This window comes from Achroia grisella, unplaced genomic scaffold (assembly GCF_030625045.1).
Source record: "Achroia grisella isolate CSIRO2021 unplaced genomic scaffold, CSIRO_AGI_Agris_v1 utg1971, whole genome shotgun sequence".
NCBI classification, from domain to species: Eukaryota; Metazoa; Arthropoda; class Insecta; order Lepidoptera; family Pyralidae; genus Achroia; species Achroia grisella.
Window position 1 is genome coordinate 7,195 of NW_026712700.1, and position 18,710 is coordinate 25,904.

The 18,710-nt window shown below is 31.7% G+C and overlaps 1 protein-coding gene across 1 annotated transcript; it reads right to left on the reverse strand.

Annotated features, from left to right (window-relative positions):
* Window positions 1-5,475: 5,475 nt before the first annotated feature.
* On the reverse strand, window positions 5,476-18,020 carry LOC131841864 (uncharacterized). The gene is made up of 3 exons (XM_059190226.1): window positions 17,943-18,020; window positions 5,557-5,799; window positions 5,476-5,511 (listed from the first exon to the last, which is right to left on the reverse strand). The coding sequence occupies exons 2-3, from the start codon at window positions 5,782-5,784 to the stop codon at window positions 5,476-5,478; spliced, it is 264 nt and encodes an 87-aa protein (XP_059046209.1). The 5' UTR covers window positions 5,785-5,799; window positions 17,943-18,020.
* Between the last annotated feature and the right edge of the window lie 690 nt (window positions 18,021-18,710).

The following is an 18,710-nucleotide window of genomic DNA, read 5'->3' on the forward strand; positions in this document are numbered from 1 at the left end:
CTCCAATTTTATTTAGAAGTATTACTGTACCTGCGTCTTTGTCCGCGTGAAATTCTTTATTTTTCTAAAATAAAAGCAGCCTAAGTTACTTTTTATTACATCAGCTACCTGCCAAAAAAAGTCCCGTCAAAGTCGATCCATTTCAAAGACTAGCCGGAACAAAACCAGACACACGGACAGACAAAAAATTTTAATTATTAAAGTAAAAAATGTTATTTTAGTATATATACAGTATTTATATTCATATGCATGTAGTAAAAAACTGTTATTTCGATATTACATACAGACACTCGAATTTTATTTATAGATAATGCAAAAATATTATTATTTTTATTCATGTATTTATATTTATACACTCACAAATATCTAAGATTAGCATTTTCATTTTATTGAAACACATGTTGAGTAGATACCTTATCATTATCTGGTTAATGCCGTAATAAGATTCGTCATAGTATATTACAGTCGATACCATTTTTTAAGATAAAACATATTAATTTATAATAAGATAACATGTATAATTATTAATTAAATAATATACGGCGACAGTTAGTAACACTTACTGTTCAATTATTTCGTATCACCGCTCATCAATTCCACCGTTATCACAGTTTCTTTAGTAGGTTTATAGATATGCCACTTTTTTATATATTTTTTATTCAATTTTAGTAAGCATATTTAAATTCTATTTTTTTTTTATTTCTATCGGAAAATAACTTGAATACGACTTGCACACGACCTACATACATACAACAGTATAAAAAGTACGTACACTGTGTAAGAAATAAAAGGAACATATATGATATTATATTTCATAGCCTAGTAGTAACAGACTTTGTTCAAACTATTTAATTTAAACGATATCAATCTTCATTCCAAATTATTACCTACAAGACTAATAAATAACTCAAGAATACATAATATCTAATATCACCGCCTAAGGGGTGAATTGACTCGTTAACATTCAATAATAGACCCGTAAAATCGAGAAAGGATTATTAATAATGAAGAATATTGCCAGATATTCTCATGAATCTCTGTATAGTTCATGCATGCACCAAATAGACGAACATCAGGTAGACCTCTATGCGGTAACCTACCCCACCCACTCCTTCCCCTTCCTACTTTAAATATTTATAATATCATATATTGACATAACATTACATGTAATAGTGAATTCAATCCGTTAACACTACCAGCTAGGAGTTAAATTATATTATTGACTACAGAAATAAACGGTTGCATTGATTTCTAGTGTTGACGACAGCAAACTTTATATTTCAATTTTTACTTCTGTCTCTACAGTAGTGGAAAAAAAACGATAACAAACAAAAATACCTACATATTATTATGACCAATTATAATTATTACTTGCGTTGAATGATGTGAAGCTGAAAGTGCCACAGTACACGTTTAAAAGCAACAGAGCTGATAATTCTTATCTATATATTTCACGATAAAATGTGAACTTTGACATCGTGCACCATCTCTCTTATATCTATGGCTGGTATCTAAGCGTTCCTGTGATATTTAAAACAGTAGAAATGTTTAATGTCATTAGTAATAAACAAACAACTGATACCTCGACTTTATAATCGGATTTCAATCTAGTTTTATTCCATTAATTTAATAATATTATTATTTATTTACTATGAACCAACCCCGGCTTTTCACGGACCCAATATCTATCTATAAAAAAGGTTATAGTGAGTTAACCTTAAAAGTTAGACATATGTTGCCGCGCATTTTTTTAGAATTTTTAATGAAACATATGTTCATATTTTTTGAGTAACTTTAACCTAAACAAAGCAAAAGCAGCGAAAGCTCTGAAAATTAATATTTTGACATATAATGTTTTGCCACATTTTTCATTGCTGCTCCACTCCTACTAGCCGTAGCGTGATGTTATGTCTATAACACTCGGGGATAATATACCTTTATAAAAGAGAAAGATTTTAAAAATGGGATCACTAGAACTGGCGATTACCACGAACAAACATACAAACTATACCTCGTTATAATTTTATTATAGATAGGTATAGATATCTCCCCAGAAACATACACTTAATTTTTACACGACGAAGACTAAGGTGTTAGCCGCCTTACACTGTACTTTCATTTTCATTATTCAAAAGTAACTATTATATATACTACTAAAGATACGTCGTTTTGTTAACTACAAATAACATACCGAATATTGAATAGATTGGCTATGTAACAATTAGGTATGCGCATGGGCATGTAAGAGATATACGCTTAATAGAAACAATTTAATCATTTTTGAGTCATCTTATGTCAATATTCTATAATGAAAGCAAATACTCATAAGTTACCAATATAGATACTAGCCTAGTATGTATACTAATATAATATAATTAAATATGCTAAACTACATTGTGGTACATATTATTTTATCTGTTAGTCTGAGAACTCATAGGCTCAGGGCATGTAGATAAAAGGACAAAGTCTAACGGATATACCTAGGATAAGAATAATTTTATTGCACCACTTTATGATACAATAAATAGATTAAATTGTTATGTAACAATGCCATCTATCTAGCCAGTGTATGTACACTGGCTAGATCTGGACATATGGATGAAATGGAGATATATATAAAATATGTAATTAAAGCTAACTTGTATAAACGTAGGTAATATTTTTGTTATATTAATAAAAAAATATTTTTAACAAACTCATTATTAACCCTATAATTTTATATAACCCTATAAAAATATATAACAGCTATATTTCATTTCCATTGATAAGAAGGAAAATATGTGTTTTTATAGATCTACACTTTTTTTCTTAATAAATAGTGATTTACATTATATATTATCTTTATGGCACACCATTGAATCGGGTGTCGCGGTTTAAATACCTGGGTCACATTGTATCGGGGGACTTGAATGATGACTATGACATAGAGAGGGAACGAAGAGCGTTGTCGGTCCGATGTAATATGCTGGCCCGTAGGTTTGCACGGTGTAATAACGACGTGAAGACAACATTGTTTAAAGCGTATTGTCAGTCGTTTTACACGTGCGGCCTATGGTTTGGGTATACGCAGAGGGCATACAACGCTCTTCGTATACAGTATAATAATGGGTTTAGGATGTTGTTGGAGCTCTCTCGGTTCTGTAGCGCATCAGAGATGTTTGCAGCAGCGCGGGTAGATGGATTTGAAGCCATAATGCGTAAAAGAGCTGCATCACTGATGTCTAGAATTCGGGGGAGCTCAAACAGCATCCTAAAAACTGTTGCGAATATACCTGATTGTCCGCTCCAGAGGCACTGGATAACGTTGCATTGTGGACCCAGTGCTTCTGGACGTGGACACAGATATATGAATTAAATATATCTACGTATATGTATATTATAAGTTACGAACATAGTTTTATAAGTTTTTACTAACACAATATGGATGTAATCCGAATTAAAATCAAATAAATAAATAAAATAAATTATATGCAGTAAGAATAAGTAGGGATCGTTGTGTCAAAATTAATGGTTCTGAAACTCGAGTTCAATGAACACATAAGCCTGACAAAACTTCAAGCCCATTTGCGCCCTTGAAATAAACGACTAAGGGTCTAGGTCATTATACCAAATATGAATGAAATTCCTAATAACTACACCCTATTAATTCTTATTTGGAGTGTTGCAGAGACGGCGTATAGTTTCGTTACACTATAAAAAGTTGCGCAAATCTAGAACAGTATGCACAGTCACAATAGGAGGTCATTATAGATACGAGGCCGAGTAGCTATTATCGAGAACCCTACACCATTTCTGATACAATTAAACTGATACTGAAGATTTTACAATAATCGACGAAATTGTACTAGTTTTGGAATCCATTAAACTAAATGCACATACATGTAGCTCTATATAGCAAATTATGAACTTAATTATCACAGATGTACATTACAACTTTGCTTTTCCTCTTGTTTCCGGTAACTTCTAACAAATTAGTGGTTCGGTTATTTTTCTTAAACAATTACTTTATACCGTCATGGCCTAAATTAGATCCTTTAGCAGAACAGGTAGAATGGACCACAAAGTGCATTGTTTTGTAGAATGAGTAGAGCTATCTCTATAACTTAATAAAGAAATTGTCAAATTTTAAAAGTATAAAGATATTTTCAGCGTCATTACTTTTATTATACCACGTAGGTGGCAATCAAGATGTGTCATCATTATCAATCCAAACATTTTCAGTAGCAAAAGCAGTAGTATAGTAGAAATTTATATTGACCCTGCCATATAACCCTGGAACACATGCAATGAAAGAAATGCAATTCCAGACAAATTTTCTATGTGATTAATATAATCCTAAGTCAACGAACAGAAACAGAATAATGGAAATCAGTTGTCTTATTGTACATATCGTGAAACATTATAATACTTTCATATCTCAAAATTTTAGTGGTCTTTTTATTCATTTGGAGAATGAATTCAATACATTTACTTTTGTTTGTTAAATTTCTATATTTAATCAAATTTGTCAAAATCTTTGTCAAGATTTATCATAAACTAGTATAAAAGTAATATTATAACTGAACTGCAGAAATATTGATAAACTAAGCACTTACCGTACCGTAACGAAGTGGTTACAAAATACATTCAAGCATTTTAATATATAAACAACGGAATTCATTGACAATGAAGTATACTCGTATATTTCTTTGATACATTTCACTATAATATGTGTAAGAAACATATTCCAGTGAACTATTCAAGTCTTGTATGAAACCGTTTACGAAATCTTTTCGTGATCATGTCAATGGCAGTTATGTCATTGTTCTACGAGTTTCTTTATCTATGTGCTCGCTGTGACCCCATGTATCCCAATTATGAAATTATTTCCAAACAAAACACCGAACACTATCTAACAAGTAATTCTATTCTAGATTTATCAACGTACTTTACCTACCTTATAATAAGTAGGTATAGTTTAGCGTAAATATTTAAATTTTGCTACTTTAATGGTATCGATAGGAAGCTAAAGATTTCGCTTACCTAAATGTTATTGTGACAATTATACATTATGATCATAAATAGTATTTGATTATTAATACAGAGATCTCAGAAATAAGACATTAATTATATAGGACGTTTTAGAAATAACATAAAAATAATAAAAATTTTATGATTTCATCCTATTCACGCCTACATTTTAATGACAATCATGCTGTCTAATTCATGGTTGAAAACTATTAATTAACAAATAACACGTATATATTTTTAAGTTTTTTATATAAGCAATAATAAATGCGTGTCTTTATTATTGCTGCTTACACTTACGCCTAAATTAGACCCTAGTTAAGGTAGTAAAAATCAGCCGCCTCTCCACAGACGTCCCTGCGAAGCTAAAAAAATATAGGCGTGTCGCTGCCACTCAACTGTTGCAACTGCTACGAATATGCGAAGCTTGACCTCACCTCATCTAACCTCCTGAATGGAGGCTGTTTGTTACATATAGTGCGAACTACGATACCCAAATATCTCCTGTTAAAATTTTTATTTTCAGTAAATAATATATAAATTACTCACCAATGCTAATGCACTTTCGGGATACCATTTGCAAGGCCGCAGGAAAATAGTCAACATCTCGTCGTCATCGCTATAGTACAAGTCATCATTCTCCTTAAGAAGTTCTCGAAGGCGCTCTATGGCTTCTCTTACTCTCTCGGGTGTCTCTCTTAACTCCTCTTCAGCGATTTTCTTAGTTTCAGGCGACAACTCAACGTTGCGCTCTATCCTAAATTCGCTTGAACTCATCTTCGGCGGTCTGTTCTGAAAATAACAAAACATTGTTGATTATGTTATTTACTTTACTTATGTGCCTACTTTACTGAAATTATATTGTTTTATATGATAGAAAATAGTAACCAACGTCTATAAAGTATCATCAAAACATCCCGGCTCATCAACTGGAAAGCCAATGAAAGATAACTCAAGTCATAGGACCAGTGTAACTGGAGATATACACAAATATAAAATTATTATTAAAAAAAGAACAAACAGATCCTTATCATGAATTATAATGTTGTTTATTATCTTTGCTATGTATGAGAACAGTCTATATTTTTGCCACAAACAGCATATGTCGAATAGGTTTGCCTAAAGAGACATTTGGCATAATGTTGTATCTTTATACGGTGGAAAATGTTGACATAATTATTAATTATTTGCTGAATATAATGTAATTTACACAAATGATAATGTTATGTCCGTTGCATTATCCAATACATACAATACCCTATGAACTTCAAAGAGAATCAACAAAATTTGTTCAGAATTGTGATTAATTAACATATAATCTACTCGTACGTATAAGAAAATAACAGCACGGTCGAATATATTCTTCTTATTATATATATATATATATATATATATATATATATATAAATATCCCCTTGGGCACTTTGTGGCTCAGACGTGCCGTATAGGTAGTTTTTTGTTGATCCATTTTCACTTGTTGATCCGGAGGCCTTTTGTTGATCTAATGCCAGCTGACCATATATAAATGTTGATCCGTTTTGAGCCACAACTGTCACGACGAGTAATAATAATAATTAAGCGATTTATACACGATTTTATACAAATCCACCTTTTTGGCATACGAGCAGTTCTTGATCCAATTCAAACGGGCCAATCAGGGTGCAGCATTTGCCAAGGGCTTCCTCATTGGCACGTTTGGGCTACTACATTATGACTACAGTAACTTAATAATGTCTAGCTAGTATTTCAAGAATAATAGTCTATCTAATCTAAATATTTATAGAAATCAGTCTGGAGTAACGTGACTCCAGATCAAACCTCAATACTTGTTATTTTTTGGACGGGAATTTTTCCTTTTGTAACAACGTTACTGAGCGAATGAAGAAAAGACGTAACGGCGGATCCAGGGGGGAGCGTCATGGAGGTCTTGGGAGTCATGGGGGGTCATGACTCTCCCCCCCCCTTAGCCCAGGACTTAGGTAGACCACTAATTGAACTAAAAAATAATGAAACAGCTAAATTTCTTGCACGATCGGAGTGTTGGTGCAGTGGTATTAATTATAATTAAACATTGTTACTTAAAATATAACACTTAAAGTACTATAACACTAAAAGCAAAATAAGTATTTTCAAAATACTTTTTCAAAATAAATTACCCTTTGAGTTTTTGTCCAAACCTCAGATATTTTATTTATTTTAGGTATATCAATCATTACATAGTATAGCATAGTATAGTCTGTCTGTCTGTCTGTTTGTTCCGGCTAATCTCTGAAATAGCTGGACCGATTTTGACGGGACTTTTTTTGGCAAGTAGCTGATGTAATAAGGAGTAACTTACGCTACTGTTATTTTAGAAAAATAAAATAAAATTTTCACGCGGACGAAGTCGCTGGGGCCAGCAAGTCTATAGATATACCGAGATTTAATATTTAAGTTGCTATTATGTTGTTGACAAAATTTTACTGTAATGTTACTATTACGTTATCCTACACAATTTGTATTATTTTGGATGAATAAATAAATAAATAAATAATAATCTATACATATAAATAAAATTGGAGTGTCTGTTTGTAATATTGAAATAACCGTTTTTTACTACATGCATATGAAGATATATAAGGTACATATACCAAAATAACTATTTTTATAATTTTAGTCTGTCTGTCTGTCTGTCTGTTTGTTCCGGCTAATCTCTGAAATGGCTGGACCGATTTTGACGGTACTTTTTTTTGGCAGGTAGCTGATTTATAAGGAGTAACTTAGGTTACTTTTATTTTAGAAAAATAAAGTTAAATTCCACGCGGACGAAGTCGCGGGAACAGCTTGTTTTTAATAAAAACGGTTTATTTGATAGAAAAAACATCTTTTTTGTGGTACTTGAGAATGTTGAAGCCTGTTGTTTGTAATATTGAAATAACCGTTTTTTACTACTTGCAGATGAATATAAATACGGTACATACACCAAAATAACATATTTTACAATTTTTGTCCGTCTGTCTGTTTGTTCCGGCTAATCTCTGAAATGGCTGGACTGATTTTGACGGGACTTTTTTTGGCAGGTATCTGATGTAATAAGGAGTAACTTAGGCTACTTTTATTTTAGAAAAATAAAGTTAAAAACCACGTGGACGAAGTCGCGGGAACAGCTAGTGTATAATATATTAGAGATACCTATGTGTTTTTTATTGATGACTAGCTGTACACGCGATTTCGTCCGTGTTGAATTTAATATTATTTTTCTAAAATATAAGAAGTTAAATTCCACGCGGACGAAGTCGCGTGTACAGCTAGTTGTCGGTAGTCTAGCGATTTAGCTAGCACACTGCTTTGATTCCTGCTTGGTGGTCGAGGGTTCGATTCCTCGCACGCTGCAAACATTTGTATTCATGAGTATGATTGTTTGTAACGGTCTGGGTGTTTTCTATGTATAGATAATATATATGTATTTACGAAAAAAAATCTTTGTATTTATATCAGTACCCATAACATAATCTTCAGCTAGCTTAACTTGGGTCTAGATGAAGCTGTGTGAATTGTCCTGAGATTACTATTATTTCTATAATAAATCTTTTCAAATCAGCCGATGTTTATTTTTGCCATAATACGTGCTGTTACCATGTGATAACATTACGTACGTACTTATTACTGTTTTAAATGTGTCATTATTTATATTTCCTTTGAATTAAAGACAAATGTATATATATATATATATACACTTGCTCACTTAGTTGATCCAGCCACGATCCGTAGATATTGCTGATTCCACTATCTCTCTCTTTCTACCACTATAACGGTAGCGTGGCGGAACGGCAACATGTTGCCGTTCCGCGTTCTACCACTATCTTTGTATTCTAATATGCGATGTTGCCGTTCCGACCGAGACCATGCATTGTTGCCAAATGTATTCGTCGATAGTAGTAGATACCTATACTCGATATATATATTTTTTCAACAATTTACTGCAATAGTGAATCCGTATCGGCAAAATTTTTTAAATGCACAAAGATTTTTTGGCTCTGAATATATTTAAAAATCATTTACTTGTGTGTTGATGAATTTATATACTAGTACATGAAGTACCTAATACTTGTTTTGATTTGAATAGGTAGCGATATTATGAATTTATTATACGTAATCTAAAGATTTTGACGAAATAAAAGTAATTAGTTATCTGTTAACCTTGACTTCATGCTGGCACCAGTATTATCAGATGATGAACATACTCTTCGAAAACTTACAGCAGAAATATCGTGTTTGGACTCATTAGATAGGTCTCGATGAATAGAGTTTAAAAAACTTAAAATAAATGGTAAATTAGAAATAATGTATAAATACTCCTTACGTAAAATTCAACCACTTTAAACTTAATAATAATAATAATTAGGAAAAGAGAAAAGCTATACATGCACTGAAAGTAATTGATGCCTTCCACACAATATTTTCAGTATTAAACAACTCTGTTTGTTCAGTAAAAGTGTAAATACACTGGTAACCTTTAATCATATTTTATATGCAAACATTACATATGCAAACCCTAAAGTTTTATTTCAGAATAGCCAGTAGTTTTCAAGAAATAAGTCTTTGAAATTGTACGTGTAACTTATATATATACTAGTTTTTTCACCATAACAAACAACACCAATATGGCCTAGTTAGTAGTTTACCTGTGTACCAATTAATAATAATAGTAATCTCAGGACAATTCACACAGCTTCATCTAGACCCAAGTTAAGCTAGCTGAAGATTATGTTATGGGTACTAGACAACTGATATAAATACAAAGATTTTTTTCGTAAATACATATATATTATCTATACATAGAAAACACCCAGACCGTTACAAACAATTTAATAATAAGTTAATAGTTTAATAAGTACGTACGTAATATTATCACATGGTAACAGCACGTATTATGGCAAAAATAAACATCGGCTGATTTGAAAAGATTTATTATAGTAATAATAGTAATCTCAGGACAATTCACACAGCTTCATCTAGACCCAAGTTAAGCTAGCTGAAGATTATGTTATGGGTACTGATATAAATACAAAGATTTTTTTTCGTAAATACATATATATTATCTATACATAGAAAACACCCAGACCGTTACAAACAATCATACTCATGAATACAAATGTTTGCAGCGTGCGAGGAATCGAACCCTCGACCACCAAGCAGGAATCAAAGCAGTGTGCTAGCTAAATCGCTAGACTACCGACAACTAGCTGTACACGCGACTTCGTCCGCGTGGAATTTAACTTCTTATATTTTAGAAAAATAAAGTTAAATTCAACACGGACGAAATCGCGTGTACAGCTAGTCATCAATAAAAAAACACGTAGGTATCTCTAATATATTATACACTAGCTGTTCCCGCGACTTCGTCCACGTGGTTTTTAACTTTATTTTTCTAAAATAAAAGTAGCCTAAGTTACTCCTTATTACATCAGATACCAAAAAAAGTCCCGTCAAAATCAGTCCAGCCATTTCAGAGATTAGCCGGAACAAACAGACAGACGGACAAAAATTGTAAAATATGTTATTTTGGTGTATGTACCGTATTTATATTCATCTGCAAGTAGTAAAAAACGGTTATTTCAATATTACAAACAACAGGCTTCAACATTCTCAAGTACCACAAAAAAGATGTTTTTTCTATCAAATAAACCGTTTTTATTAAAAACAAGCTGTTCCCGCGACTTCGTCCGCGTGGAATTTAACTTTATTTTTCTAAAATAAAAGTAACCTAAGTTACTCCTTATAAATCAGCTACCTGCCAAAAAAAGTACCGTCAAAATCGGTCCAGCCATTTCAGAGATTAGCCGGAACAAACAGACCGACAGACAGACAGACAAAAATTATTTATTTATTCATCCAAAATAATACAAATTGTGTAGGATAACGTAATAGTAACATTACAGTAAAATTTTGTCAACAACATAATAGCAACTTAAATATTAAATCTCGGTATATCTATAGACTAGCTGGCCCCAGCGACTTCGTCCGCGTGAAATTTTATTTTATTTTTCTAAAATAACAATAGCGTAAGTTACTCCTTATTACATCAGCTACTTGCCAAAAAAAGTCCCGTCAAAATCGGTCCAGCTATTTCAGAGATTAGCCGGAACAAACAGACAGACAGACAAAACTTGTAAAATATGTTATTTTGGTGTATGTACCGTATTTATATTCATATGCAAGTAGTAAAAAACGGTTATTTCAATATTACAAACAGACACTCCAATTTTATTTACATGTATAGATGTATAGATTAAAAAAAAAGTAACAGTCACAAGGCTAGTCGTATGCCTAATATATATAATAATGTAATAAATTCATTTAAACAGAAATTGCGGGAACATTATTTAAATTTCTAACTTTTTTACTGTCCTTCTCCTTTTTTCACATCTTTCTGTTATATCCCTATAGTTCTCTCTATATTTTCTGTTTTTCTTACTTTCAATTTGAGACTGTACTTATAATTTGATTATCGGATCATTATGTATTTATTTATACATTTATGGGTTATATTTACATATATATTTATGTATGTATATTGTTATTTTTTTATAGAAATGTATATTTTGCTTATCTTTATTATCTTTATAAATCTTTTTTTGACATTTCTTATTTATATTAGTGCACCGCCAATAATCTTTCGCTGCACCACTCATGGTTGCCTGGTAAATAACGCGGCAAAATATTAAGTCCGCCACATGTACAAATTTTTTTGTGCATTAAAGTTAAAGAAATAAAAAAAATACAATACTGTTTAATGAAAATGCGTATTGTCTAGTGCTTTGAGATGTATCAAAATAAGGTCAACAAAAAAGTCCGTGATGGTATATGTCTATCTCTTAAGGATAACCAACAATAACCATTTTTTATCTTTTACATTTTACGGGAATTTTTTTTATCGTATGTTTCCCTTAAAATCATGTAAACTATGTTATTATGTCATAATCTAAAGAAATAATAATATTTTATAGTGAAATATCCACTATAAAATACCAAAAAGTAGCAATGTAATTCGTTACGCGCGAATCAGGTGTTATAAGGTCAAAGGTCGGTGCACCCCGCGTATTTGATAAATAGTGCTTCTCTGGATGTCTTTAAGAGAAAATGGCAGTATGTACGTGTATATGTCACACACAAGTCCTTAAGTGTTAAGTTTTTCAAATGTACAATAAAGAATAAATATTTTTAAGTACAGTACTTACGTACATTAATATAATACCTACTTTTTACTTGTATCTATTGTTATCAAAATTAAATTATAAGTTCTTAACTTGACCACGACTATGTGACCCTCTCTTGGCGCCAAAACGAGTGAAAAAATGAACAGCATACGACGACGACGCAGTACCTATAGAGTGGAGCAACTGCTTATTCAGTTTTATTCAACTATTTAGTCCCTCCACCGTTACAATGAATGGAGGCGGATATTACAATGTACGTAGCATTGCGAATATAAAATATCTAGATTAGGTATAATAAATTCATAATTGATAGGCCGTTACGGTATCAGAGCCAAAGTCTTCTTTCTTTGTTTATGTACTATTAGATGCGACAGCGACTTTGTTTTTATATTACTATGTAATGATTGATATACCTAAAATAAATAAAATATCTGAGGTTTGGACAAAAATTCAAAAGGTACTTTATTTTGAAAAAGTATTTTGAAAATACCTATTTTGCATTTAGTATTTGAAATACAAAACACAAAACTATTTTTGTTTTTAGAGTGACATTTCTATGAATTCACTGTCGATAGCGAGCGGTGCGATGGAAAAAGATAACCGTTTATAAAAATATAATAAATAGCCCTGGACAATTAACACAGACTGATACTGAACTGATATAAATAGATATTTTTATTTTGTAAATACATATATAATATACATAGAAAACACCCAGACCGATGAAAACAATCGATGACCGATGAGTACAATTGTTTGCACCGTGCGAGAAATCGAACCCGCGACCATCGGATGTAAAGCGGTGTGACCACCGAGGCAGTCGAAATATATAAATAATCTTATGAATTTAATTTATTCTAATTTGTTTGTGTGCGCGGGGTGAGGTGTACGGTGCTCCCCTGCCTCCACCGTTGCTGGAGCTTGCATGTATGGAGCATTGCGAATATAAAATATCTAGATTAGTAAATTCATAATTGATAGACCGTTACGGTATCTATATATATTCGGATTAAAATAAGTATCGCAGTAAGGACCAGTATATAAAGTGATCAACACAATTAATTGATTTTTGAAATATATATACAGAGCCAAAAAGTCTTTGTGTATTCAAAAAATATCTAATTTGTTTGTGTGCGCGGGGTGCGGTGTACGGTGCAGGGGGGACCCTGCCTCCACCGTTGCTGGAGCTTGCATGTATGGAGCATTGCGAATATAAAATATCTACATTAGTAAATTAATAAATTCATAATTGATAGACCGTTACGGTATCTATATATATTCGGATGAAAATAAGTATCGCAGTAAGGACGAGTATATAAAGTGATCAACATAATTAATTGATTTTTGGAATATATTCAGAGCCAAAAAGTCTTTGTGTATACCAAAAATTTAGCCGTTCGGAGCCATTCAGTCACGAATTATTAGTAAAAAAAGTGTCGAGTATATCGTACTATCGACGAATATATATGGCCGCATCGCAAAATAGAATGCGACGTTGCCATACCGCCTGAGATATACGCGATAGGAGTCAAGTTATTCAGTGCAAAAGGTGGAATCAGCAAGTGTTTAGGTTGTGGCGTGATCAACAAAGTGCCCAAAGAGGTGTTTATATATATATAATAAGAAGAACATAGAAATACATGCTATTTTCTCTTAGCGACTTATTTCAAAACGAAGATTAACGTTAGCAATAATTATAGTGTAGACTGTAGATGAATAGAGTGGTGGATAAATAATCCGAAGCATTTTCTTTTTTGTAATCTTTGTTATCATTTTCTCTGTTATCAATCCTCTAAAATAAGATGAAACTGATGAAATTATTCTTATCATACTTCTAGGATTAACCTCAATATTAATGAGTGTCGGTATCTTATCTGCTTATTAAATGAGATATTTACTCAAGATGTTAAGAATAATAATACATTAATTAATTAAATGAAGTGCTAAACCGACGCGGCGACGTATCGAAACCCTGTCCTAAGTCTTAATGCTTTATATGTCTGTGTATGAAAATTAGTTCAATAGTTATTTAAAATTATATGTAGTTACAAATATCTCACAATAGTAGGCAGTGTTGGGGTGTAACAGCTAATGATTCTATAAGTATTTAGGTACAATTTGATAACTCTTCTTATCAATGTCAATAGACAAATGTACGGACCTATACATTGTAATTAAAATATATACATTGTAACAGTTTAATACATATGTAATTCTAAATAAAGGGGAAGATCATCAAATTTCATATCAATCAATTGATTAGCACGTACTTTGATAAAATAATTAGCCAAGTCATTATCAAAACCTGGAATCTATATTAACCAACACTAAGACTATCCAGGTTAATCCTACTACCTAGTTGGTTTCACTTACAAGTTACCTAGCTTGTCAAGTAAAAACTTATGTAATTATATAATAATAATTAATAAAACCATTTGATCTTTAGGACGCTAAATAAACAAGCGAAAAGAAAGTCTAGGCAGATTAATATATTATAATTAGTAACAGTCTATTAGAGGCCAATAAATAGAGACGTTTTTCTATCGGTTATCTAATAGCGACATATATATTGAAATCTTTAAATTTCAATTAAAAATTATTTAGAGTAAATTATTAGATAACTTATCTACGTACAAAATATTGTGAATTCAGTTTCGACTATCTAGGTACTAAGTATATAAAAGTACATATACATATATATGTCATTTACACATAAATGCTTATTTATTGAGTGTTTATTGTCATGTATGACGAATGTCGTAGTTAAATAATTACTTACTTACGCATATTTTATACACGCAAAATAACTTAATGTCAATAACAATATTATATCATTATATCACTTTTTTTTTAATCTGAAGGTTTACTTTCACTGCGGATGGACTCAGTTTTTATTTATTGTTATAGATAAATTCTCATGGCACTGGCCACAAGGCAAGAGCTTATTGTGAATTCCACCCACATCACAGCACGTGCCTTTGACTTAATTGTTTAAAAACACATTTTTCTTGGTTACAGATCACTCAAGTTTATGAAAAACAAACTGTTCTTCTTTTTTATCAAAAAAAAGGACCAAGTAGAAGCAGAAAAAAAGCTTTACATGTATATAAAATACATACCCAGTTTAGTAAAATTTATATATTATTATTTATAGAATATTATTTATCTATGGCACTATATTTTGATGTCTCAAAATATATTTATAGCTAGTTGTTCCCGCGACTTCGTCCGCGTGGAATTTAACTTTATTTTACTAAAATAAAAGATATTTTCTAAATTAAAATTAGCCTAAGTTTCTCCTTATTACATCACCTACCTCCCAAAAAAGTCCCGTCTAAGTCGGTCCAGCCATTTCTGAGATTAGCCGGGACAAACAGACCGACCGACAGACAGACAAAAATTGTAAAAAATGTTATTTTATATTCATATGCTTGTAATAAAAAACGGTTATTTCAATATTACAAACAAACACTCCAATTTTATTTATATGTAGATATAGAAGTAGGTATATATATATATATATATATATATAAAATTTAATACCTAAATCTTTAACATGGATATTCAATTTTGATATTATAAAAATCCTTTTATTTTTATACAATAGTATGTTAAGGAACTGAACATTCATTGTTTTGTAGGTACTTTTGATAGGGTCAATGTTAAGGACGCATTTGACTACTTAACATTCAAGCTGACGATCTATCTCATGGAAAGTATTACCCGTCACGTTACTTATAGAACTACCACTACTGTTACAGAATACACTGAGCTTGTAGCTGATAGAATGAGTGGACTGTATGTGTGATGTAAATTAAACAATGGATAGAAAATGGTAAATACTTATAATGAAGATAGGTACGTGTACAAACGATTGTAGACAAAAAGTGATAATAAAAATATATGACAATTCTAAAAGAAAATACATTTAAAATTGGTAGAAAAAGAGTGCAAAGAGTTTGCAACAGAGCTGTATACCTAGACTACACATATTTGCTATTCTTATGAACGAGAACGAAGTACGAGTAGATGACCTACACAAAGTAAAAGTTTTACTCCTTATTCAAATTTTTCCTGTTATATACTAATACAACTGTTTATGATTGCAGAGTATTGAAATTCAAAATATATTTCATAACGCTTATATTTTTGCTTAATTATTACCAGTTATATTGCGTTATTGCTCAAGCTTACACTATACCTGCCTATAATATAATTAAACTATACTAAGATTGTAGTGTCATAAGATGCCTCTGATATTAAACCATTATACCGGAACCGTAAGAATAATAAATGACCCCGGAACGACTATGCTACTTGGCAATAAAATGACGCTCTCGGTCGGTCACAGTTTAGTACATTACCTTACTTTCCAATGGTCACAGGTTTGATTCCCGAACTACATAAACTTCTACTTGTGCATCTGTTTGAATAGGTCAAGGCATTTTCTACGTATTAAAAAAACTAAGCGTGACTATTACTTGCCTAGAGTTCTCTGTGTATAAAAATAAATGTGAGACAGGACTCATGCAGACAACTTTGTAAAGTCTTCTCTTCTTGAAAATATCCTCTGCTCTATTGCATATTTTACTTATTGAAAGAAAATCAGACATTTGTTATGTACATACATATCTACCGAACGAGTTGTATCCTTGAGAGTAGTTTTTTATATTAAAAGTAAGTATGTTTGTTTTCACCTCGTAAAATTGAATAAATTTAATGTAGACAATGTTGAAGGTAATATTTTTTCAGTTCTACGACCCATGTGTACTATATTATACATGTGGGTTACATTATAGATTTAACTATATAATAAATCAGTGTTACACTTTCTTCAGTGTTGCTAGCGACCATGTCCTACGGGTTTTGGAGGCGTCCGTAACTTTTTTTTTACCTGGAACATATACTTAGAGTCCTTCTGGCTTAGTGTCCTATGAGAACTGTCAGATTTATACCAGCTAAGCACCTATTACTATTCATCCATGACGAAGGGATGGGAATGTTTTCGCATTCGCCTGATATATCCCAAGCAAACCGCATTACGGCATTGAGATAAAATTCATTACCCATATTATAAAACATTCAAAACCTACAAATTCTTTATTTATTTATTAAAAAGAAGTATTGGAACATAAGTTATGATTTGATATTGATTATTATAGATAATCAATATCATTACAAGACTAAAAGATAGATATAGTTGAGATTACAGGTACCCAATTATAGGTAGTGTAATTAAAGACCTAAGTCAGCGCATGTAATAGGTACAATGTGGTCGATTTCTAGTTTCATCTGTTTCTATTAGTTATCTATAGTTCAGTCACCCTGCACAAGCCCATGTAATCATATTCTATTGCATTTGTTCCAAATAAAATGCTAAGTTGTAATTCACAATACCTATTACAAAAAAACCTAATAATTGTTATTGCAATGTACAAGATACTATACGTTTTTTGTGTTCATTAGGTAATCTATAATTACTTATTTATTTCGACTAAAATTTAATATAAGTATAATGTATTTTATATATATATTAGTAATAATATTTCTTACCAAAGGCCTTGTCAATTTAAAACAGATAATCACTATATTTTGTATTTCAATTGTTGTTCACATGCACAACCGAAACCTTCACAGCACGTTCACGGCACAAAGTATATCACAGAACTGATGAATACTCATATAACAAGCTACTACTTAATAAAAAATGTTATTGATAAATGTAAATACACTAACCTCACCCGCGTTGTGGAAACTCGCGCGCCGGCGAAAAGTGGCGGGAAATCGAACGTGTCTCGAGTGAGAGGTGCAGGCAAGTGTGCGCGCGCGCGTCATCCCGCCAGTTTTATAGATACGATAAGGTGCAGCCGCTTTGTTCTCCCGAGTTGACAAGCGCATGAAGGGTTGGAAGCCTAAGAGAAAATATCTACAGCACTGAGGATTGCGTAATATTTTTCAAGTAATGTTCATTCTTGGAAGTTATAACACATAGAATATAAAAACGACAGCCAATGATCAATGTCCTCTATATTACTGTTAAAACCATGCAGTGATAGTTCATATTTAGTTTCACTAATCTGTCATATACCTACCTAACAGAGGACTACAGCTTTTTATTTTTGTAAAGTAATATAGCTGTTTTTGCGACATCCTTTTGGCCTATGTTTTAATCCTGTGTGTATTCCTCAGGTTCTTTTTCTTTTCTTTTTCTTTTTTTTATATAATTTTTTGTAAATATTACACTTTTTTACTCTACTTATTATACATTACCTATAATACCCTAATTATACATTCTATAGAGGACTAGAGCTCAAACTTGCACTGTACTGACTGTGCTGTGATCACACCACTTAATGGGTTTTGATAATAAATAGAAAAATACGTAGATATACTTTATAAGGAATATTTAATTCGCTGAAATTCAAGTCCAGTTCAGGGGAAGGATATGTTTGTAATAGGGGCCGGAGCTTGCATCAGTTCATCAGTTCAATCTCTACGCGGTCT

Excerpts from the sequence above, each read along its gene's own strand:
- LOC131841864 (XM_059190226.1), bottom strand. The coding sequence starts at position 5,784 with ATGAGTTCAAGCGAATTTAGGATAGAGCGCAACGTTGAGTTGTCGCCT. Across the intron at positions 5,512-5,556 it reads CCGAAAGTGCATTAGCATTG|GAGATATTTGGGTATCGTAG; the intron begins GTGAGTAATTTA and ends AAATTTTAACAG.